The sequence below is a fragment of the Geospiza fortis genome, unplaced genomic scaffold (genome assembly GCF_000277835.1).
Source record: "Geospiza fortis unplaced genomic scaffold, GeoFor_1.0 scaffold275, whole genome shotgun sequence".
NCBI classification, from domain to species: domain Eukaryota; kingdom Metazoa; phylum Chordata; class Aves; order Passeriformes; family Thraupidae; genus Geospiza; species Geospiza fortis.
The window spans coordinates 2,236,182-2,259,117 of record NW_005054341.1 but is presented as its reverse complement, the minus strand read 5'-3'; the positions used below and the strand labels follow the sequence as shown (position 1 = coordinate 2,259,117).

Below are 22,936 nucleotides of genomic sequence, written 5' to 3'. Positions count from 1 at the left end.
GGACGGGGCGCCCGCGGGTCCCGCTTGTCCTCCGGTGGAGCCGAGCCCCCGTCCTGCTGCTGCCCCACCGGATCGGCCCAAGGAGGAGCCCCCTGCGCGTCCCGTCCCGTCCCGTCCCGCTGGCCCCGCGCCTGGGAACCGCCAGGTAAACCCGGGAGGGGTCCCGGTGGAGAGCGCCCGGGGGGCCGTCGGGGTCCCCGCTCTGAGGTTACCGCACTTGTAGGTCGTCTGAGACGGGTTTTTATATTTTTAATTTAAAGGCTTTGTAGTTTTTAACGTTGGCTGGTACGCGGGCAAGCAGCGAAGTTGCTGTTGTTCCTGTCCGCAGCCTCATTCTGCACCATCACTTCCTTGCGTTTCAGCTGAGGATGGAACCTCTGCCCGTCCATCCCACCATCTGCACCTTCCCTCACGCCGTGCCCGTGCGAGGGGCAGCGATCCTTCCTTCCTGCTGTAATGACTTGCTGTAAATCATAAAAAAAGTCGAATCAGATTGTGTGTTTCCATAAGGAATTAACTCTTGGGAATCCTTTGCAGCACTTGATTTGGAATTCTGAGTATTAATAGGCATTTCTGTTCTCACGTATCTTTCTGTGTTGTGCATCTCAAATGAATCAGTCGGAGTTAAATAATTTGGAAACTTTGGTTTCCTCCAATTGTCATAGTTAAGGAAGGGGTTAACCTGAGCTTTCCTTGCAGTAACAGAGTGGAGAGAATCTGTACAAGTTGCTTTTTCTCTTAAGAATATGATTTCTTACAGGCTTTTTGTTGCTGTTTTTAGAGAGTTCTTACATGAGACAGAATCTTGCATGTGTCTTTATATTTCCAGCAGGGTTTCCTAAAGGACAAAAAGGCAAACATTGAATGTCATGTGTAAAGCTGCAAAGAGGAGTCCCGTCCTCTTTCCAGAATATAAACAAAAATACTTCTGTATGCCTGTAATTAAGTCTCCCCCTTCGTTTGTCTTTGCAGTAATAAGCATATACAGAGCTGTATTTTAATGTGCTGAATAAGCAAATAAAGAAACCTTTATTGAGAGACAAAGACTTGATTCTCTCTGAACGTGTCATCACGTTTTAGAGCACCTGTCATCCCTTCATGCTGGGGCTGCTTCATGGTCCGCGGGGTTGATGTGTAGTTAGCTTGTTACCGCTGAAGCACTCAGATTTTTTTCCCTATAAATTACATGCTCCTTTCTTTTGCAAAAACAAAAAAGTTTTCCTTCTCTCTTCCCTTCTTTCCTTGATTGCCCAGTGTAATCATCCCGTAGCACTCGCCCTCAAAATGGTGATTTATGGAATATTGACATTGCTGGTAATTCTACTCACATTAAGCCTATTTTATGGTGGGAAACCAAGGGATTATAATACTCCGTCACTTACTTATCTCATCCAAACATATTTTTAAGCCAGCTGCTCCATGTGTAGGAGCTAGCACACGAAGTCAGCCCTGTGTTTCATAAGCACTGGGCTTTGCCACTGGTGCTGACCTGCTCTGGCTGGGTTATTTCTCCTGCTGGCAGCAGAAACAGGAGATGCTCAGGGCTGGGATTGGTGTTGACATCTGTCTGCACACTGACAGAGAGAAGTCTGCACCATGGAATCACCACAGTGACACTGCCTCAAAGTGCACTCAGAGATAAGGACACGGGCACTGATCCACTTTTTCCTGACAGTGGCATCTCTTTTACTTGTAATTCTGGGCTCATGGAACCTATGAGGACCTTTCTCTTCTAAAACTGGCTGTTTGGCATATTTTACAGCAGATTTCATTTAGACAGAATTGCTGAAATGGTATGAAATTTTCTATAGGACTTGTCCTCTGTTTTGTGGCTTTTTTCTCTTCTTTTTAAATCTCACGACTCTGGGAAACCAAAGAGTTCTCTCAGTGGGTTCTGAGTTTTTTCCTTCTGATTTAATTCAGCTGCTCTTTGGAGAGGATGAAAGCTTACAGTTTTCTGTTTCTACCAACAAAACAAGCAGAAAAAAGGGCTGGAACAGCTCCTAGAGGGAGTGAAAACCAGAGCTATTTTGTGTATTTTAAGCATCTTTTCTTTTGGAAAGAGGGTGGTGCAAAAGAAACATCTATGTATGGTATGCTTTTAGTAACAAGCTATCAGGTGTTATCTAGGTGTATTTTCTCTCAAATTCTCTATAATTCTTGCTTTATAAGTCAAAAATTTGTGTGTGGCTTTTAAGTTCTGTTATTAAGTATTTCTATTCTGAGCTCTTTGGCTGTGTTTTACTTGAACATGAAACTCTTAATTAATGCCCACAGTTCTTTCCCAGCAGAAACTAAATCAGTACTTTGAACTTTTAGTCCGTTCCCTGGTGCTATACATAAAATCCATTTGGAAAAGAAAAAAACACTAAATGTGATCCTGTTTTAGAAAGTGTTTTCTGTTGTCCGTATATGCTTTGTTCTGGTGTTCAGCTTAAAGCTGAGGAATAAGAGGTTTTTGGAGCTGCTCATAAGGAGTTGGGAGTGTCAGGTGTTGGGGATGAGAGCTCAAGGAGATTCAGGTGTGGTTTCCTGGCTCCAAAGTGTTGCTGGCCCTTAAATTGGTCTCCTGGCTTGGCTTCTGAATGATGGCAGTCAGGTGTGCTGAGCAATGGGCAGAGCAAGAGGAGAGCAGAGCCGAGAGGAGGAGGTTTGTGGGAACAGACAAAAGTATTTGAACGTGTGTGAATTTGCATTGAAATGCTCCTCTGTAACTTTGGCTGTTTATTCCGAGAGTTTGGAAGCCTTTCTCTTGTGTTAGATGTCTCAGAGGTGTGATTTCCCCTCTGCAAAGAGGCAGCTCAGAGGAGAGGTGGATAATATCTGCTGCTCTTGGGTTGGGTTTGGTGTGCTCTGCACATCTGCTTCTCCCTCAGGGCTCTGAGAATATGTAAATTTTGTCAAAAAAGCCTCAGTACTTGACTTTAATGCTGTGGTAATTTATCCCCAGAAATTTATGCAGTGCTGCAGGTAAAGCAGATCAAGCTTTAGCAAACCATGCAGTGAGATTTGCTAAAAACTCTTTCTCTTCTAGGCTTAAGTGGCCAAAGATGAGTCGTGGATTCTCAGAAAACAATAACTTCCCCTATGACAACAACCAAATGGTTTTGGATATGATCCTGTGTTCCCTGATTGGGGTTCCTCAGCCCATCAACTGGGACAGTGTGGCAAGGCTGGTTCCAGGATACACCTCCAAAGAAGTGAGTCCACTAATAAAAGAATTTGTATGCTTTAAGCAATGCTTTATGGAGAGGAAAACATTTTTTGGGGGGAGGGAGGGAAATTGAAGTTAAGGGTTGTTTTTTCATAAAGTAATTTGCACCTAATTGAAGATGTTAAATGAGCAGTAGATTGAAAGGAGGTGGAGGGTTTTGTTTTGTTTCTACAGAACCTGAGCAATGAAATTGAAAAATGTGTTCTGCATTGTATTTCATTAGAACTTACACAGATTAAGAATGAAAATTACTGGAAAGGAAAAATTAAAAAGTGGCATTAAAAAAAGGTAGCTGTGCTACTGCATTCCAAACTCCCTAGCTAAGACTTGGATGGAAGGGATGCCGGTACCCACTAACCCTGTGCAGGTTGTGGTGTCCTTACTGGGAAACCTAAAAACTCTGTGTGTGTTGTTACAACTCTGAACAAGGAGGGGTTACAGGTCTCTCTTGGGTAAGGAGTGCAGTTGCTGCTTTTTTGATCCTACAAGGTGTGGATTTTTCTTTCTTTGGTTGAAGCAGAGTTGGAAGAACCTCTGTATACTTCTCTTTCTGGATTGCTGAATTTCCTGGTGAAATGCTCCTTTTTTAATAATAATTTTGACTTTTCCATTTCTGAGGTAGTGTAAGCTAAGAAAAGAAAATGTCTTTTGCCCTTGTGATTCAGCAAAGCTGAAAGAAAACAAGACAGTGGTCTTGACTTTCTTGCAAGCCTAATCAAGTGTGTCAGCTCCCATTTATAGCAGTGCTATTGGGCTTTGCTGTAACCTTGGATTTCAAACAGAAAAATGAAGGATTGGGTGTAGAAGCTTCCGTGGAATGCTGCTGCCTTTCAAGTTCTTGGCAGAAGCTTGGGAACATCTCTATTGTTCACCTTCCAATGTGCAGACAGCACTGTGCATGTTAAATAAAATAACAGTATCAGTGAGCCTTCTCCTCTCATTAATTCATGTGATTGATTAGTGCAAGTCTGATTGCTGTTTTTACAGGACTGAATGTCTCAAATATGTCCCTATTTAAGGAGTCCCCATTTAAGGCAGTTAAATAAAAGCACAGATATATCAAATTTGTGACTGGCATCCCAAATTTGAGATGCTGTGAATATCAGAAGGATGTCCCTGCGTGCCCTGGCCAATAGGGGCACTGGCATGACATGTCTGTTAACCCCAAATAAATAAATAAAACCAGCTGCTAATGGTGTCACAGGAGGAGCACCTGTAGAATTAAATAGATTAATTTTTGTGCAAGTTACCTCTGTGTAGGACTTTGCTGAACCAAACCTATAATTGTGATTGTGTTGGTACAAATTTACAGAACAGAAAGACTTTATAGTTCATCAAAAACAGGGGATGGGAAGTTTATAGAATTGCAGTGGAAAGCAGCAGTCCCTTTTGTCCAAACTGGAATGGAAGTCATGAGGTAAAAGAATAATAATTGTGAATCAGTTTCTATAGTCACTCTTAATAACATTTGACCATGTTCATGGTAAAAGAACTAGTTACAAAGTGAGAATTCAAACTCTCCCCATAACTTTCTCTTTTGAAAACTGGGCTAAAAACCTCACAGGGTTTAAAGAAATGAAAGTTTCAACAGGTTCTACTTAATTTTTTCTCTTTCTGTTATTTAATTATGGTAGCTATTATTTTACTGTGTTTATATATACTGATACCACTAACAACATAGGAAGCATTGATGAGTTTGATATCAGTAACTGTTCACGTGCAAAAATGTGCAATACAGTATCCATCTCAAATCACAGTTATTAAAAATGTGCTGAAAGGTACTGCTTCATTGTCCTATCATTTAATCTTGTGACAGTGTGCAAAAAGGTTTGATGAGCTAAAAAGCAGTGGAAGTTCACCTGTTGACAACCAATATAACCCCCTGATGGCTGCTGGTGGGAGTCCTGTGGAAACTTTAGCTACGTACATCAAATCCTCCTTGCTCGATTCCCAGACAGAGTTTCAGGAGCCTGCTCTTGGGCAGGATTCCATTACTATAACTGGTATGTTTTTAGTCCTTCTGACCTATATTGGCTTTGATAATCAGTGTGTGCATGCTTCTGGCCTGAGTGGTTATGTCCACCCAGGAATGGTAGACATTCATCTTTGGAGGGTGAAGTATGAATAGAATACATACAACAAGGCACTTGCCATTAGTTTAGTTTAAGATCAATGTTTGCTTGGGTATTTTTGGGAACTTCTCCTTCCAAGAGGCATAAATCTTTCTGCTGAATTGTGTTTAGGATTTTTGGTGGTGTGCTGTTAACCCTGCAGCCATTTGAAGTCACATTTAGCAGCATTATTACAATAACTGGAGAGTATTGTGTAGAAAAGCTGCAGGAAGCTGAGGAGGAGATCCCTTGAGGGCAAACCTACCTCTCCCAGCTACAAGACCTGTAATTGCAATGGATAGGTACAGAGGAGCAAAATGTAGCTAATTTTTGCTCCAAGACAATCTTGAGATGACAAATGTGTCTTGGTCAATTGTGTGTCCCAGTAATTACTGGGGAGAAGAGGGACCAAACCCAACAGTTGTAAATTCAATCATAGCACAATTAAATGTTGTTAACAATTCCTTTTGTACTGCTTCTGTCAGAAGTTGTAATTAAATGTGTGTGTGTTATTCTCTGATTTTCAGTACAGAGATGTTCCAGTGGTTTTAGAACTTGGTAGATGTATTTGCATGAGAAATTTGCCTCAGTGATGAATAAATAATTTCTGTGTTAAAAATTAAGATGACAGTGAAGCATTTAAATGTGTTCTCTGTTAAAATGTCCTTCACTGCAGCTTTCACTGTCCCCTTTGCAGCAGAAAAACAGCTCTTTGACCTTTGTTCAAAGTGGTTTTAATAACTCCAGTCAAGGGCTGATACTGGAAAATGTGTATGGAGTGTCAAGCCTGGAAGTGCTTCCCATCAGCTTTCAATTATGTGTTCCGTGCCTGATGTGGATGAATGCTGCTGGCACCCACAGGTCCCTGTTTACAGGATTAGCAGCTTCCCAGGAGGCAGTTAACGAGCTAACTCTGCTTCTAGAACTCCTGAGACAATTAGTGCATGTGTTCTTTCTAACAATGCACTGCATGTAATGAGTATTAACACAGTCAAGTCCACTAATGTAATGTTTCCTTTGACAAGATCCTAGCCTGAGATTGTTCTATTTTCTTTGTGACTTTGGATAAATCATTTGCCCTGTTTGAGTGTAATTTGTTGATAGGAAATTAGGGTAATTAATCTTTTTTTCTCACAGGCTTGGGTGAACTCACCTTTTTAGTATTTGTGAGGTACTTCTACATTTCAGAATTGGGGATTTGAGACAATCCTATTTGTAAATGTTTTTCTGTTTAATTAATTGCTTCCTAGTGGATTTATTCACATTAGTTTATTGTTAGGATCAAGAATTTTGGGCCTGTTTGCATTTGTTTGTAGTCATGAGTAACAGCAAGAAAAAGCAAATCAGACCATACTCATTCTGAGCTGGATTCTGCTTTTGGCTGAGTTATAAAAGCTCATTTAATACTTGCTAATTATAAGGCCAACTGCTGGTAAGTCCCTCTGATTGCCTCTCATGACAGTAAACAAGCACAGAGGACAGCTTTTACCTAAAGGATTTGTTACAAGGTCAATCAGTCTGTAAGCTTTGGAGGGGAGGAAAGAAGATATGAAGCAATGTGTGGTGAAGTTGAGATGTCCCCATTCATTTGGCTGTGCTGCATATTCTTGTCAGCATTATTGCCTTCAATAAATCACTTCACTGTGTTCACAATGGACTTGTTAATGTATTTGCAGGCAGAACTCTTTCATACCATGTACCTCCACAGTCCCTTCTTGTAAAACTCACACCTTTGATTCCTGCAGTGAGGATGGATGCCCAGAGAGCTGTGACTGGAGCAGCCCTGCCCAAGGATTTACTGGGAGTGAATCTGTTGAGTGGATCTTCCCTTTTGCTAACTCTGCTCCCTCTATTAAGGCCTTACTAAGATTTAACTGTGCAAGGCCTTTGGCTGCACCTTTGGAGACAGTTTAGTTTCTTCTGCCTCTGGTGCAGTAATTTTGCTTTCCTGAAGGGCATAACTGCTGTGTGCTGGACCATATCATTTTTCATATCACTGACTGTGCTGTCAGTCTGCTGTAGTTGTTCAGCCATTAGATGAAGATGAAGAGGTCTGTCTTAATCTTCTTCAGCCTCTTGCATGACTCAAGAGGAAGATGATGTTTATGGAACTCCCAGAAATCTGAGAGAATGGCATAATCATGGAAAATCACCTCCTTAGGGTTTCAGTGGAAGAGAGATACAGTGCCCTTCCATTGTTTAAAAAAGATAATGATCCTTCTGACTTCTAAGCAAGATTATTGAAGTTTCACATTGCAGAAATCCATTCACAGCTGGAAATGACAGTCATTGCTTTAACCCTTGGTCCAGAACTCAGTGGATTTGGTGGCTGAACTCCTGAACCTCGCTAGGTTGTTGTGTGCACCTTCCACTGCCTGTAGTACCTTTGTGAAGATGAACTATTTGAAGTGCACCTGTCCTTTATTCCTGGAACAACCTGTGTGCTATTGCTCCACCATGACAGCCATAGTTCAGTTGCATTTCCAAGATGCTGAAGAGCAAAAGATGAGGAGTTTTTGTTTTAATGCAGCCTTTTTTCCTTACATTGAAGGAAGGCCCAGTGCAGCCTCCTCAAGGAGCTGTTCTTCAGAATCTGAGAAAGGTCCTGTCCATAACAGTGGGGAAAGCACTGATGAAACCCAGGGGTAAGAAGAGCTTTGTATATTTGTTACCTCGGGGATTGTAGAATTGCCAGAAAGATGTCTAAATTGCTGAAATTTATCTACTGCCAGAAAGAAAACAGCTGGAAACAGCCTAATGAATGCTGTTAGAAATTTGGAAACCTTCTGTTTCTGCAGAAATTCAAGGAGTTCATTGAGAATGTGTTCTATGCAATAAGATATTTATAAATCTATGTTCCTCTGAGTGATTGATCACTGCTGTGACAGGAATGAGAACCATACCTGGTTTTATAAAGGAGCGAAACAAGACTGATGGTCAATTACACTTTTGAAAATACTCTTGAACTTAGATTTGCCCTATGTAAAAGCAGGAAAAGAGCTGTAAATGAAAAATTTCCCCATGAATTCCAGTAGCCATCCAGGTCACTTTTATTCCATCACCTATCCCTGTTTTCCACACTATATAATTACACTTAGAATAATGTTTGTTTGAAACTTAAGCATCTCTCTGCAGAGACAGCATTTACTGAGTCTAGCTTCAAGCATTTCTTAAGAAATAGAGATTTTTAATATACAATAAACCAAATCTTGATTTCCACTCATGAAAATTGCTGTTACTGTCCTTGGTGCCTCAGTGATTTAGGCATCTATATCTGGTTATTCTTTGATGAAAATTAAGAAGGGAGAACAAACAAGTTCTCCATATAACTCAAGTAGTATCCTATAACAAACAGTGGCAAAATTGGGGAATGGAGCTAGAAACTTTCTATTTCTGCTCCCTTAATTCACTCTGATTATCTGTAGATGATATGCCTCTGTCTTCTTCACCTGTCCAACAATAGTTTTTATTAATAGTTAATAACTGCAGTTTGTTTTCCCTCTGTTAATAAACCCCTGTTGGTGATGTCCGTGTTGCACTGATTGACCCAGAGCTGGAGATGAGGTTGTTGGGATTTGATGTCCTGATTGGCTTAGGCTCCTAATTTGCTTTGTGGCTTTTTTCCTTTGGAGGCCCAATATGGTGATCCATGTGTGCGACGAAGCCAAAAACCTCAAAGAAGATTTTGTGTGTCCTCGAGACCTTTTGATTTCGGAGATGAAATACTTTGCTGAGTACCTGTCAGTGGACGCCCAGCGCTGGGAGGAGGTGGATATTTCTGTGCACTGTGACGTTCACATCTTTGACTGGCTGATAAGATATGTCAAAAGGAACTCCAAGGAGTCTGAGGCTGATGAAATGCCCACTTTAGGTAAAAGCAGATAATTTCTTTTAGGTTTGTTATGTTCTGTACTAATTGAAGATGAATGGTTTTGATGCCGTTCAGCCCCAGACTGTTTCTGACTGTTGGCAGTGATGCCTCAGGTTTTAGCTTTTATATTTTTCAGGTTCTGTGCTGCTGTAGTGTGTGGGTCAGGGCTTCGTATTATGGGATGGTAAGCTGTCTTCACAGAGGGAGAAACAAAACAATTCCTTCTCTAGCTGGGGACCAAGGACAAATGATCCAAATCTCAGGCCTAAGAGCAGAAACAACATGGGCTGGAGAGAGAAAAACAAGAAGGATGGGACTTCATGGGCTAAAGCTGAAATTGGACAATTAGCTCCAATATGCAAATGGAGCAGAATTTATAAAAGTGACAGACCCTGTGCCCAGTCATGCATTTTGTGACCATTTTGGGTTCACCTGAGGTGCAGCCCTGGCTGAGCTCTTGTGCTGCCCAAGGGGGATCCATGGAGGCCTTGTAATAAATCCCTATTTATTCTTTAGCTCTGTCCATCCTCTTTTCTAGGGCAGCCCTCACAAGGCATCATCAGTTGTTACAAGAGTGTTGCAGCAGAGATCCTCTGGTCATTTCAGCAGATGGCTCTGCTTTGCCAGCACTGACAGCTTGGAGAAAACATGCTGAAAGTTGAAGCAATTAAAAAACCCTAATATATTCTGGGATGTGATGGTTTTAATTAAGAGTCTTCAGACCTCTTCTGACCAAGGGCAGAGTGGTAGATTTTAAGTGCTGATGATTGGTTTGTTTGTTTCTCCTCTGCTCCCTGTTGGTACAATTGCAATGTTTTCTACAATTTCAATTCATTCTAATACAATGGTAGAAGAGTCTTTGTGGGTTTTGAGGCAAGGTTTTAATTTTTTAATGAGTCTTTCCTACCACTTTTTAAAATGTAACTTTCTTCTCTTGGTTTGTTTATAACTTGCAATGTGAAGGTTATGTTGAAAAAATCTCAGCTGGGTGTGATGGCTACAGATGGAAGTTAATCTTGTGTAATTGTTTAGTCATTGCATCCCTGTGAAGCCTCCTTTTCCAATTTTAATAGAGTATCCAATTTTAATAATTTTTCCAGATTACAGTTCTACTCTGGCCACTGAAATGGTAAACCAAAAGTTTATTTCTTAAGATAATTAAAAGGTTCTGTATACTGGAAGATGGAATGACAAGTTGATTGGTAAAATAATAGATAACATGCTAAATATGAGGAGAGAGGGATGTGATGTGAAATTACAAAAAAAAAATCCATGTAAAACCCCCCACTTTGTTCTGTTGCCTTCTAGAACCATCAAATGTCATCTCAATCCTCATTTCTTCTGAGTTTTTGAAGATGGATTCATTAGTAAGTATTAAGAAAGACTGATTTTCTGGCATGAGGGCACAGTTAATTACCAGGTGTCCTAACAGCTTGTTTGTTGTGCTTTGGCTGTTACATAAACAGGTGCTGTAATGAGAACATTGTGAGATTTTTAACACTTCTATTCAGTGCAGTAATCCAATATTTGCAGAATCTCAATGCAATAAAAAGAGTATGTTATTTCTGAATGTGATGGTGTGATCTAGATTGCTTGTTTTATATCCTTTACTACATGAATGATATGTCTGCAATTTAGGATCTGATTTTCCAGCTCTGTATAAGGAATAGCTGCTGACTTTGATAAAATGTTTGTCAAAAGTTGTGTCATTGGGGTGGCCCTCAGCAAAGCACAGCTGTTGCAGTTGAGATCCATGTGTTTTGTGGTTCTATTTCAACAAGCAGTTGGAAGGTTACTGAAATTTTTGGAGGAGAACATAAACTAAGTCATATTATTCAGCATCAACTTTAGGTAAATCTGAGGCTTGTTTTTTATTTTTAAGTCAAACTGAAATAGTTTTCCAAAACACCACACTTAAAAGTCTTGAAGCAATTAGTATGGGGGGTTTTGTCTAGAATTCCTTAACATTGATATTTCTATTTTTCCTAGGTAGAGAAATGTATTCATTACTGTCACAAAAATATGAATGCTATTGTAGCCACACCATGTAACATGAACTGTATCAACGCTAATCTTGTTACACACATTGCTGACCTCTTCAGGCACAATGAGGTGGAAGAGCTGAAGGACAAAAGAGACAAATTTAAGAGGTAACTTCTTTGCCCTGTAGTACACTTCTGAAGTGCTGTTGAGCTTTGGGATCATATTTCATAACTGCTAAAACTGTGCAGTTTGAAGTTATATATTATGTATATTCTCATGGAATGTATTTTTAATGCAGAATATAATGGTGTGACTTCAGAAGTTTATATTAAAATTATGAGCAGAAGGAAAGAGCTTTTGTAGGAAATGAGCAAAAGGAAAGGCCACACTAGGAGCATGACATGGGAGAATTATTCATGAATTCTCACATGGGAGCAAGGATTAGGGGGAGAAACCTTTTATGGGATGACATGCTCCTAATTGGTAGAGAATGGTTTGGCTTCAGCATCCTGTGAACTTGGATGTTTGGACTTAGAATTCAGGGTGGCTGGGAGGCTGAATAGTTGTGCTGGAATGTTCTTTCATACATCAGGATCCCAGCTTATATCAAGATAAGGACCAGTTATTGGAGGGCAGACTGACAGACAAGGTGAAAGTAAGGGAGGATTTGAGTCTGTGGGGATGAAGGCTTAATCCTACAATGAAGTGCAGTTTCACAGCAATATGCACTACTCAAAGGTCTTTTAGTCAAGGTAGAAGCTGACAGTTAATATTGGCAGGCATTTTAATAAAGAAAATAATCAAAATATCACTTTTGTCACACTCGTGTAAAAATGAGATGGACAGGATAATTTAAAGGAAAATTATATTAAAAGCTAGATTCTGTGAGTGACTTTGCTTATCAGAATGTGATTGTTAATCTCACTATACATAAAGCAATTTTCAGTTTTTTTTCTAATGGGTGAGCTGTGTTGCTGTCATTAATAGTAAACTTTTCTGCAAGAAGATTGAGAGACTGTTTGATCCAGAGTATGTAAATCCAGATTCTAGAGGAAATGCAGCAACTTTATACAGGTATGGCATTTTTATATGGCTCCTTCAATAGCAAGGACAATCCCTGTGTTTAGAAGCCCTGCTCTTACTCCAGTGCTTTCTTTCCTTCTTTCTCTTTTATTTTTTTTTTTATCTAGGTGTTGTTTATGTAAAAAGTTGCTAACCAAAGAAACTGAAAGGAGAATTCCTTGTGTGCCAGGAAAAATCAACATAGACCAACATGGGAATATTGTCTATGTTCATATAAGGTAGTGAATATGTACATACATATAATGTTTATTCAACTCTGATTTTGGGTGATTTTAGAAGTACTACATACTCAGATACATTACAAAATTAAATCACAGATATGTGAAGAGTGTATGAAGCATCTCAACTTCTTGTATTACCTAGCAAAAAATAAAACAGGGAGGTGTGATTATGAAGATGTGCTACTGAAATTCATTCAGCAGTGCTGCTGCTGAATGGAAATGGGAAAACTGCAGCCATGATTACTGGGAGGGCTATTTTTGGATTCCACTGCTTTAAATAGAAAATACTCAGCTAATTCTTTCAGCAGATGGTTTTAAGATGTATGCAGTTGATGAGAGATTGAATTAAATGCTGCATTTCTGCAAGGTTTTTTAGTGAAGGATAGACCCCACTATGCCAGCAAAGAAAGGCTAAAGAGTATTTTCTCATCTGTCTTTATACTGTCAAATCAAATGCTCAACAAAGGCAGCTATGAATAAACTTTGCCAGTTGTTTTTCTGTTCCTGAAGTATTTGTCAGAGGATCTTGCAGAACCTGTTCTGTTTGCAAGCCTGATTCATTTGGCACAAATGTTTAATTGAATTCTGTCTGATCTGTGGCTGTGAACAGCTGGATTCTCCTGTTAATGGAGATCATTCCAAGATCAGCTGCAGTTCCCTCCCTCCCCACATGCCCATTTTAAGGGGGATGGTGGGAGATTAATGACAGGAGACCTTTCTCATCAGATCCCTTTTGTTCAGAACAGTCCAAACAGTTCCATACAGCTCCCACCAGTTAAGTTCTGCCTAGTGTCTACATAGAACCACATCTTGTGCCCCTGTCCTGACCTATTTAAGATCATTGGTGATTAGTCACATAAAATTCATTAATTGTATTACTTCACTTAAGCTCAGTGTATGTGGCTGCTCTGCAGTTCCCAGCAGATAAATGTGCAGGGCTTTATAGTTACTCAGAGGATTATCTAGGTTCTAATTATTTGCCTTGTGCTACTTGTGATGCTTTGCTGTACAGAATATGTTTACTGAGAAGTGATGCTGGCCACTAATGAATTCAGGCTCAGGAGCTAATACAGTTCTATCTTTAATGATTTAAAAATAGGTTTCTATTTATTGGTCCTCTAGTGGTGCCTAGAACTGACTTCCAACTGGATGTGCTCCTTGCTTAGTCTAGGATAGGCACATATTTAACAAAAATGCTTCAGGCCAGGGCTTAAAACTGGGAGGAAATTTTATCTGCTCTTTCTGAAGATAACATGCCCCACTGCAAGTTGCACATTTTCTTTTGAATTCTGAAGAGGTGTATCTCATTTGATCACAGGGAAGGAACAATGTCCTATATTTTTGATACTAGAACTGCCAGGTATGTACCTTCATCAAAAGGGCACGAGCTTGTGTTTTCAAACTGTATTTCTTAGCTATTGTTGCATTGCAGGTAGATAGAAGATATTTATCTTAGCTTGTAAGTTTGCAGTATATGGATCTTGAGGTGAATCAAGCTGTAACTCTTTGCTATGAGTGAGTTTAGGATTTTCTGGAAGAATAAAATCTCCTCTGTCATGCTCTGAATTTAGTAATCATTGTTTCACGTCGTATCCCTCCTGTTGTAACTACTGGAGGCTTTTCACCAGTGTGTTTTCTGTTCCTTCTCCACCTTGTGGTCCTGGTGGCAGGATCAAAACAGAGTCAAGACTGATGTTTTCCTTTTTCAGAGACAAAACCTGGGAAGTGCATGAGTATTTAATTGGCCTTCACGAGGAACTGAAGTCCTGGCGGGATGTTTACTGGCGTCTTTGGGGAACGGTCAACTGGTTAACCTGCTCAAGATGTAACCAGGTTAGGGAATTTCACTTTGGCTTGTGGTAACCAGGTTAGGTAAATTCACTTTGGCTTGTGGTGGGTGGCTTTTGAGGGGTGAAGCAGGGATTAAAGCTGTTTGGATAATATTTTCTACTAGAGCTAGGTACACATTCTTTACAGTGGAGAACTTTTACTTCCATAGGTTGTCTCACCTCTCACTCTCTGTCTTTTTGCTGATGTAGTCTTTCCTGTGCACTGAGTTCTCCCACTGCCAGTACCACTCGCAGCCAGTTCTTTATCCAGGTGTAGCAAGTGCTCTGGGCTCCACTGGCACAGGAGTTTATCCCTGCTGTAACCAAAAAGTTCTTCGGTTTGACCCCACAACCCTCCCAAAGGTACTTCAGCTCTCCTTTACAGAGCACAGCACATGCTGGGGTGGGCAACAGCATGTTAGGAAAATGGATCTTTTTTCCAAAATAAGGATTGTAATTCAGAAGTTGAACTTTTGTTGTTATACTGACTGGAATCAGTTCTTCCCACTAACTCCAATATTTGATCTTCTGCCTCTGTGTATTGCAGGGCTGCAAAGTGAGGGATCATGTGGTGGAGTTACCTCCAGAAAGCAAAGATGGGGATGCTTTGCCATCTCAGAGTGAAGAGGGGGATGCTCTGCCATCTCAAAGTGAAGAAGGGGATGCTCTGCCATCTCAGACTGCTCAGATCTTGAATGATCTGCTGCATCATAGAGATGTTATAGTTGTTCCTTTCACTAAGGATGAGAATAGGTAAGAACATTGTATTGAGTTACAGAAATAACTTAGCCCTCAACACTGAACACGTGTGCTGTTATATTGGAGTTCTCTCCCATTTCAAAATGAGTCATAGGTCTTTCTAAGGGTAACTTATTTTTGATTGTTTGCTTGGAAATTGAAGAGCAAGTACTTTCTCCTTTCACTTTTCAAGCAGGCTTTTAGTCACTCAACTCCCATAAGCATTCACTGCTATCTTTATATTTTAATGTATTTCTGTCAAGATGTTATGCGTCTGACTCAGAGGTCTGTCTGCTCTCTTGATACATGTCCAGTCAATGGAGACTGATTCTGAAGTAGTGGAATAGAAATATTTAATTTTGGTTTATGCATTTCTCTCAGTGATTCTGGTATTGGGCTTGGTGATGACAAAGGCCTTGAATGTGATGTGCTTGTAGAACCAAATACACCATGGGGCCCCAAAACTGGAGAGATCAATGCTGTGAGTGCTGCTGCTTTTCCTTCTTTTTTTTTCTAATAATTAGGATTCTTTGAAGAAGTTCTTGAGCAATTTTTAATAAAAATAAAGCCCATACGTTGTTGGAGTAAGACATAGGTACAAAATACCTGGTTGGTGAAAAGGCAAAACTTTCCCATATCTGCTGAAATATTTCAATGCATAACTTCCCTCCTGTCCTGGACTGATTTTTGATCAAAAAATCAGCTGTAAAAATTTTTAGTGCTAAGCTTATTTTCACTAAAACATGAATTGACTGCATTTAATTGGTCAGTGGTTTTCAACCTACTTGGGTTTAATCATTCCACCAAAATTTGGAGTTCAAGATGGGAGGAGGCCTGGGAGTTACCAGTGTAGAGTGCTGTACTGTAACATACCACTCCTATTTTTAGAATTTCTCTCACTTTTTTATTTTTGTTAATATTAGTTCTTTAACTTATGTGTCATTTTTCTCTTTGTGACTACAGTTTTTGTCTCTGAAGAACTGGACTTTGCAGCTGGTTAGTAAAATATTTTACTAATTTTAAATATTTGGTCTTCTGTACTAGCAAAGAACTAGCTTTGATTTTTGTCTTATTTCCTAATAAATGAGGCAAAAAATGTATTTTTTTGCTTTAATTTGGAGGTTGCAGTATAGCAACAGTTTTTACAAGAAAGTATGGTGTGAAGCACTTTGGCCTTAATAGAAATGAGAAATTCCTTTGAATGTTTTTATAAATGGCAGCAAGCCACACTAGCACTGCATGCATCATTTATTAATAATTTTTTAGGCTGGCAGAAACATAAATGAAAATCCAGGGTTTGGGTATCTGTCTCTCTTGGCTGGTCTGAGGTGCTTCAGGTCTTCATTGTTAAGCTTCGTAATTTCTCATTACTAGGCACTCATTATCACTTATTTAGGTAAATGTGTGATATTTAGGTAAATATTCAAACAATGTAAACATCACATTAATAAATCATTTAATAGAAACCCAGGCTCACTTTTAATCTCTGGCTTCTGGTGTTGGTTAGAAGCAGCAATCGCTGTTATCTGAAGAGGAGGAGTACACCACGGGCTCAGAGGTCACTGAGGATGAAGTGGGGGATGAAGAAGAAGTGTGCAAGAAACCAGGTACCTCAAATCTTTACAGTCCTCCTGTCTGCAGTTACCAGACAGGGATTTGAGGCAGCAGAAGTCCTCTGTAAGCAGATTTTGAATATTAGGTGTTTCAAAAAGAAAACCCAAAGTTACTTGAATATTATCACTAGTTTTCTTCTGGTTACATACAAATTACCCCAGTGCTTGTTGCCATCAAAAATCACTGGCAAACAAGAAAAGCTGCAGCTATTCATGGCTGAGAACTCTCTGGAATTATCAAGCACTTATTTTGCAGGAAACTCTCAAAGTAATGAGATTTCATGTAATGAATGTTGGAAGAAAAGGCAGCAATTACATGACTGCTTTTACATGCAAAAAAAACCCTGCAGATTTGGCTTTTGATTACATAGAGGAATGACTGGCTAATGTAGCTAAAATTGTTTCTGCATTGAAGCTAGGCTGTATATGATCTAAAAATATTTTAATTCATTTTTTAATGTGTTAATGGGTTTAGCAACATGGAAAGCCAAAAAGCAACTTCTCCTTTTCACCCTACTAATGATTCATTGGAAGAGAGTCTTCCAATGATTTCTTTGTTCTTTTTGTCATTACTCAAAGGGCAATTAGAATTGTACCAGTTTTAAAAATATATAAATTTTGAAAGAAAATTTTTGTAATTTAAATTTAAAATTGTTTGATCTGATATTGCTCAGAATTTAGTCATTGAATTAACATGGTCCAAAGTGTAGCTTGTACATGCATTAATTTTAAAGGTAAAAAATGTATGCTGTTATGTGCAATCACTTTGCATTTTAAATGTTGAATTTCTGGATATTTCTCATAGAAAAGCATTTGAGTAGTGTGTGTTAGTGTGCCTGCAACACTAATAAAAGGAAAACAGCCTATTGATTTGTACTATACACTATTTGTAAAGAAATTGAGGGGAAAAATACTTTAGTAGCTCTGTAGTTTGAGAAATTCCAAGTATCTGAGGGTATGAATAGACATTTCTTCCATTAGCAGGAAGAAAGGAGAAATTAAAGAAATCCTACAGGCACCCAAAGAAAGCAGTTTCTTCACCTAGTGTTCAGAAAAGGGAGAAGCCATCTGATAAGGTAAAATCACAGCTGTGAACCCAGGCTCTCTGGCTGCCTTAAATAATGAGGAATTTTCTCTAAGTTTTGGACTTGACCTTAGAAAACCACATTAAATCTGGTTTTTTCCTTCAACAGTCAAGTTCCCGAGATGCTTCTCCTTTCATGTAAGTCATTTTCAAAGCCCTTGAGAGCACTTTTCAGTATCTCCCTCTCCTAAGCTGTTCCTGATACAGGGTTTGTGCACCTTTCCCTTGCAGTGTGAGCATGCAGCAGAACAAATGGGATGCCTCCAGGTCCTTGAGATACAACCAAGATGCTCAAAGAGAAGATGGTCTGTTCCTGCATGAGTTTGGCTTTCATAAAGTTAACATTATGCAAAGGAAATGAGCCAGCTAATTTTCTTAAAATTCACTTAGTTACATCCCTGTAGGGTGAATTTAATCTCAGATCCAGCAGTGGGATTTGGGGTGTTTGTGTGATTTATGTGCTTTATTTGGAATGTCAGCACAGAACCTACAGAGATTATAGCTGTGTCATCTCATGATTATAAAAGTATGCAGATATTTTTTGCTGCATCCCTGTGGCATTTGTTGTCTGTGCAGATAAACAGAGAAAAACAGAGAAACATCCACTTCCATCTCTTTCTCAGTCTCTGTGACTAAAAATATTCAGAATTGGGTTAATTTGTTCTGCCTTTTTAAAACTACCCTGAAACTCTTGTGCAATTTTGCTGTTTTAAAAACTTCTGCCTCCAAACCATTTCCTGAGATTTTGATCTCAGTGTAGTGCCTCAGGCTGATTCTGGTATCTGCCAAGGCTGCTGAGGCTACATCAGGATTTAGAAGCTTGGCTGTTCAGGATTTTTATATGAACTAAAAGAAATTACAAATCCTTATCACTAAAGTCTGTGTCTAATCCTCCTTGTGTTCAGTAGCAATGAAAACCTTTGTTCTAAATATCCTCTCTTACTTCTGACAGATCAGAGAAGAATGTCTGAGATCACAGGGCACTTAATAAAAATGAGACTGGGAGACCTTGATCGAGTCAAGTCCAAAGACAGCAAAGAAGTAAGATTTGTCCTGGCAAAATGTAGTGTTTGCAGAGTTGAAGTGAGCCTTGGTTAACAAAAATATTAAACACAAAGGAGTATAACATCTATTTAATAAATAAGCTAAAGAATGAATTTTATCAATCTTCATTTTGTTCCAAGTGTGATTTTTTGGAAGATTTGCGTTTAAAATAATATTTAAAGTTCACTGCTTTTAAAAACTGCTCATGGAAAGTAGAATGAGTTTTAAAAATCCAGTACTGGCTTTTGATAATGGACAGAAGTATGCTATAGATTGTGCTGAATATTAGTGAATTTTATGGGAAGTCACTGATTGCATTGAAATCATGTCAAAACTTGATTGTTTCTTTCTGGATTCCAGTATGCAGGAGGCATTTATTCTAGACTTGAAGCTCAGATAAAAGCCTCAGCACAGGTCAGTGCACGACAAAGCAACGCTGAGAAGAATCCCAGGTACGATTTTAAAATAAAAGCAAGAAAAATTCAAGGATTTCGGGAGTGTGGGGTGGTGGGTTTTAAAGAAACCTCTTAAAGAAAAAACATGCTTCATTTCACACACTTCTTATGGATCAGCTTCCACCAGGTTAAGCCATATGAGGTGCTAAGGCTTCCCTTGGTCTCCCAGTAGAGCTGGGAGAATGAAACTCTTGGGGGGAAGGTTCCCTGCAGCTCCAACATCATTTTCTTTTTGGGAAACTACAGAAAATTGGAAAAGTGTCAGCCAAGATTTTTATCCTGTTCTTTGTCCACCTTGTAGAACTAAACCAAAAAACCCCCACACATCAAAAACCTGCATTAATATTGTAAAAAGCCCTACATTAATAATGTAAATATGTTTCTCATGTGTTTTTAACCCAGGTCAAAAACCCGTTTTGGCCAAGGCCGTCCCACATAAGGAGTCATGGGCACGCTTTAGCCAGAACTCATTTCTGCTTCCTGAAACTCCACTGCACTCTGACATATGGACAATGCACACCTCAAAGCTTGCCAGTGACTTATTTATTACTTTAAGCCTTGTAAATTATTTTGTGCTATAAATGAATGCAAACCCAATAAGGTCTGTACTTATTTTAATTGTAAATATACTATTTGTTGAAGTTAAATTTAATTGCTTTTTTTTAGGCTGTTGCGTTAAGTTGCATAGAAAATATTTTATAAATCTACAAAATTAAATTATCATACTAGCTTTATTTATGGGGGAAGATACAAATATGCCTTTTGGGATGCTAGAAATACTGAAAAGGAAAAAGCAAGACTACTGAGTTCTGAATGCAGTCAGCAGCATTAACCCAAGTCTCCTCGTGTATTTATATTGTGTTGTATTTGATGGTACATTTTTGGTCAGTCTTCTGGGGATTTGCATTTAAAGTCCATGACAATTCCTGGGACTTAGACTAGTTTAAGCAAAATTTTCATGCAGTTCTGAGGCTTCCTTGTGTACATCACCCAAGTCCCACTCCTCTGAAGGTGGGTTGCAGGTAGGGACTAGACCTCCAAAGATGCTCTCAGTGCTGTGATGGTGCAGCATTGCATCTTGCATGTGAACCACTTGCTTTTCTTGGATATGAAATCTGTACCCATCCCCATTCCTCACCCCTCCTGCACAGGACAGTGCTTTGTTCCCTTCTAAAACCCAAACCTTGTGATGCAAAGCAGTTCTCTCTCTAACTGATGCTATGCCACTAAATTTCTGAGCAGATCTGTTATTAATTCTGCATCTTTCAACAGAGACGTATCATTACAAAGGCTTGTGCACATAGATCTTTTGGGTCTAGTTACTTCCTGAAACCTGCCTGATTAACACTGTTTAGAAGTCAGATGCACTTTCAGGTTCTGTATTTGGAGCAATAGAACACAAATCCAGGGCTACCAAAATGAAATAACTTGCCTGGAAAATATGTTGTATATTAGCAGAGAAAATGGCAATAATAATAATAATAATGATGATGATGGCTGAATTCAAGGAAACACATTCTGACTTTTTGAAACAGATAGAAAGAGAGCTCAGGGAAAGTTTATTCCAACTCCTGGCTGTACAATAAATTGGGAGTTTGGAATTAAGTCAGCAAGTTCCTGGGTGGGAGGGTGGGGTGGGGTAAGGAGAGGGAGATTTGTTTAAATGCTCTTCTCTCCATTTGGGGTTTTTTTTATTTGTCTTGTTCCTTGATGATTTTCGGTAGGTGTTAGAAGACTAGGATAGCAATACTTGAAAATACAACTGTAAAGGTGGAAGATTTTTATTGAAACAATTAAAAATCAGTGTTGCTTGTGTGTTTTGTCCAATGCTGTAGCAAATTTGGAGCCCAGTGAAACCAACAAGCAAAATTGGATTTCAGTGGTTTTGATTTTGAGCAGGAGCTGTAACTTTGCAGGAGTGCTTTAATCTGTTATCAAATAAATAAGGTTTTGTGAATGCTTCAGGCCTGTTTGCAAGTACCAATGCAGTTTGAAGCACTTGTCAATGTTGGAAAACTGATTGTTGTTTGTTGAAAATATAAAACCCATCAGGTATGAAAAATGCAGTAGAAAAAGAGTTTTGCTACAATTTTGTGACTTCTGATAGAGGGTTGTTCCAAATTCCCATGGTAAACCTGGGGTGAAAGTTGCAGGCTGCATGTGTGTGTGTTTAGTTTTCATAGAACTACTGACTAGAAGAGAAAGGAAAATTCTGCTGGTTTTGTTCTGTGGGGAAGTGCCAGTTCTACATGCCAGTATTGTTTAACTCAAAAATATTTTTGAGCATATATAAATATACATGATGTGCAGTGTTATCTTTTTTCCCCATGCCAACCACCTTGAATTTTTATCTTGTATTAATTTTGAAAATTTGTCTTGGTTTAATGGAAATAAACATTATTAATTTAATAAGTGTGTGAGTTTTTTATAGATGCTTTTAAGAGCTAAGTATTTGCATAGATATTGTTTGATAGTCTCAATCATGCATGTGTATTTGTGATTAAATTGCAGCATCCTCATGCAGGCTTTTTATCTGTCAAGAACAGGATATCATTAAATGCAGAGCTACTCCAAATCTACAAGAACTTCAAAGAATTTTTATCTGCATCAAGTTTTGAAGCTGGATTAAAAATTCCTCAGTGAACTGCACTACAACTGACCCAAGTATGCAAAATGTCAGGCTAAGCTATGTTTAAAAAAACATTTCACTTTGCTTTGCACTGCCACAGTGCAGATTGTTTAAAGGGTGCAATCTGTTAAATCTGTGAATACAATTAGTTTCCATGGTTCTGTTTCTAGGAATTGCTGTATGGATGTCTTGGATGTCCTGTGTTTGTGCAGCTGGGCTGTTGGGAAGGCTGCAGTGTACATCCCCCTGTCACACGTGGGTATAAATGAACTTTCTGCACCCTGGAGCTGTGCCTGTCTCCTGGATGCCCAGAAATCTTGGAGAAAGGGACAGAATCTTAAATTCAGTGTTGGCTCCAAGGGAAAAAGATGTTGTGTTAGGAGAAGTGTGGACATATGGTTGCCCCAGTCTGTGAACAGTGTGGGCATGTTTGATGTGACTGAGTAACACCTTTCTCTTGGCCAGAAGGGAATCAATGTTTTAAAAATCATTGTTTCCTGTTCTTGTTGAGTGCTCAGACATATGGGATTGTGTTGGGAAACTGCTGCTGTGCATCAGTTGCTTTCTTTGAGCCATATATGAAATTTCTGCTTCCATTTAGGCACCTCCCTCTCCACTCCAGGCCAGTGTGACCTTAAATTATTGCTGATGTCCAAGAGAGCAGCACACACAGACCCTGCGGACATTCCCCCCCTCAGCTCAGTGAAAACTGACCTTCATGAACTGTACCACTGTGTTCTGAGCTTTTTTCTCTATTTCTTAATAATCAGAGAATTACAGAACCCTTTGGATTGGAAAAGACCTCCATGATCGAGTCCCAGTTTTGAGCAGGTAAAGAAGACTTGACTCATGCTAAATTTATCTTCTCATAGGAATAGATTCACTGCTGAATCCCCTGCTGGCTGTATCTATAAATAAAATCAGGCGAAGGCTTTTCCAGGCTTGAGGCCAAGTGACACACAGAGTGGCCATTCCCTGATGTCAGGGCTTGTCCTGTCTCTGAGCAGCACCACGGTGAGGCTGAAGGATCCATCAGCCTGTGGGAAGGCTGCAACAACTGA

The 22,936-nt window shown here is 39.4% G+C and overlaps 1 protein-coding gene across 1 annotated transcript; it reads left to right on the top strand.

The window, feature by feature from the left end:
- The first annotated feature begins 6 nt into the window (after window positions 1-6).
- Window positions 7-21,820, top strand: KIAA1841 (KIAA1841 ortholog). The gene is made up of 22 exons (XM_031058330.1): window positions 7-145; window positions 3,035-3,200; window positions 5,031-5,217; window positions 7,877-7,970; window positions 8,958-9,196; window positions 10,505-10,563; window positions 11,186-11,346; window positions 12,167-12,253; window positions 12,370-12,480; window positions 14,193-14,316; window positions 14,523-14,675; window positions 14,860-15,065; window positions 15,432-15,531; window positions 16,014-16,046; window positions 16,558-16,657; window positions 17,645-17,739; window positions 17,857-17,885; window positions 17,979-18,052; window positions 18,700-18,788; window positions 19,152-19,243; window positions 19,649-19,847; window positions 21,758-21,820. Exons 2-21 carry the CDS (start codon window positions 3,051-3,053, stop codon window positions 19,683-19,685), a joined length of 2,220 nt encoding a protein of 739 aa, XP_030914190.1. The 5' UTR covers window positions 7-145; window positions 3,035-3,050; the 3' UTR covers window positions 19,686-19,847; window positions 21,758-21,820.
- The last annotated feature ends 1,116 nt before the right edge of the window (window positions 21,821-22,936 follow it).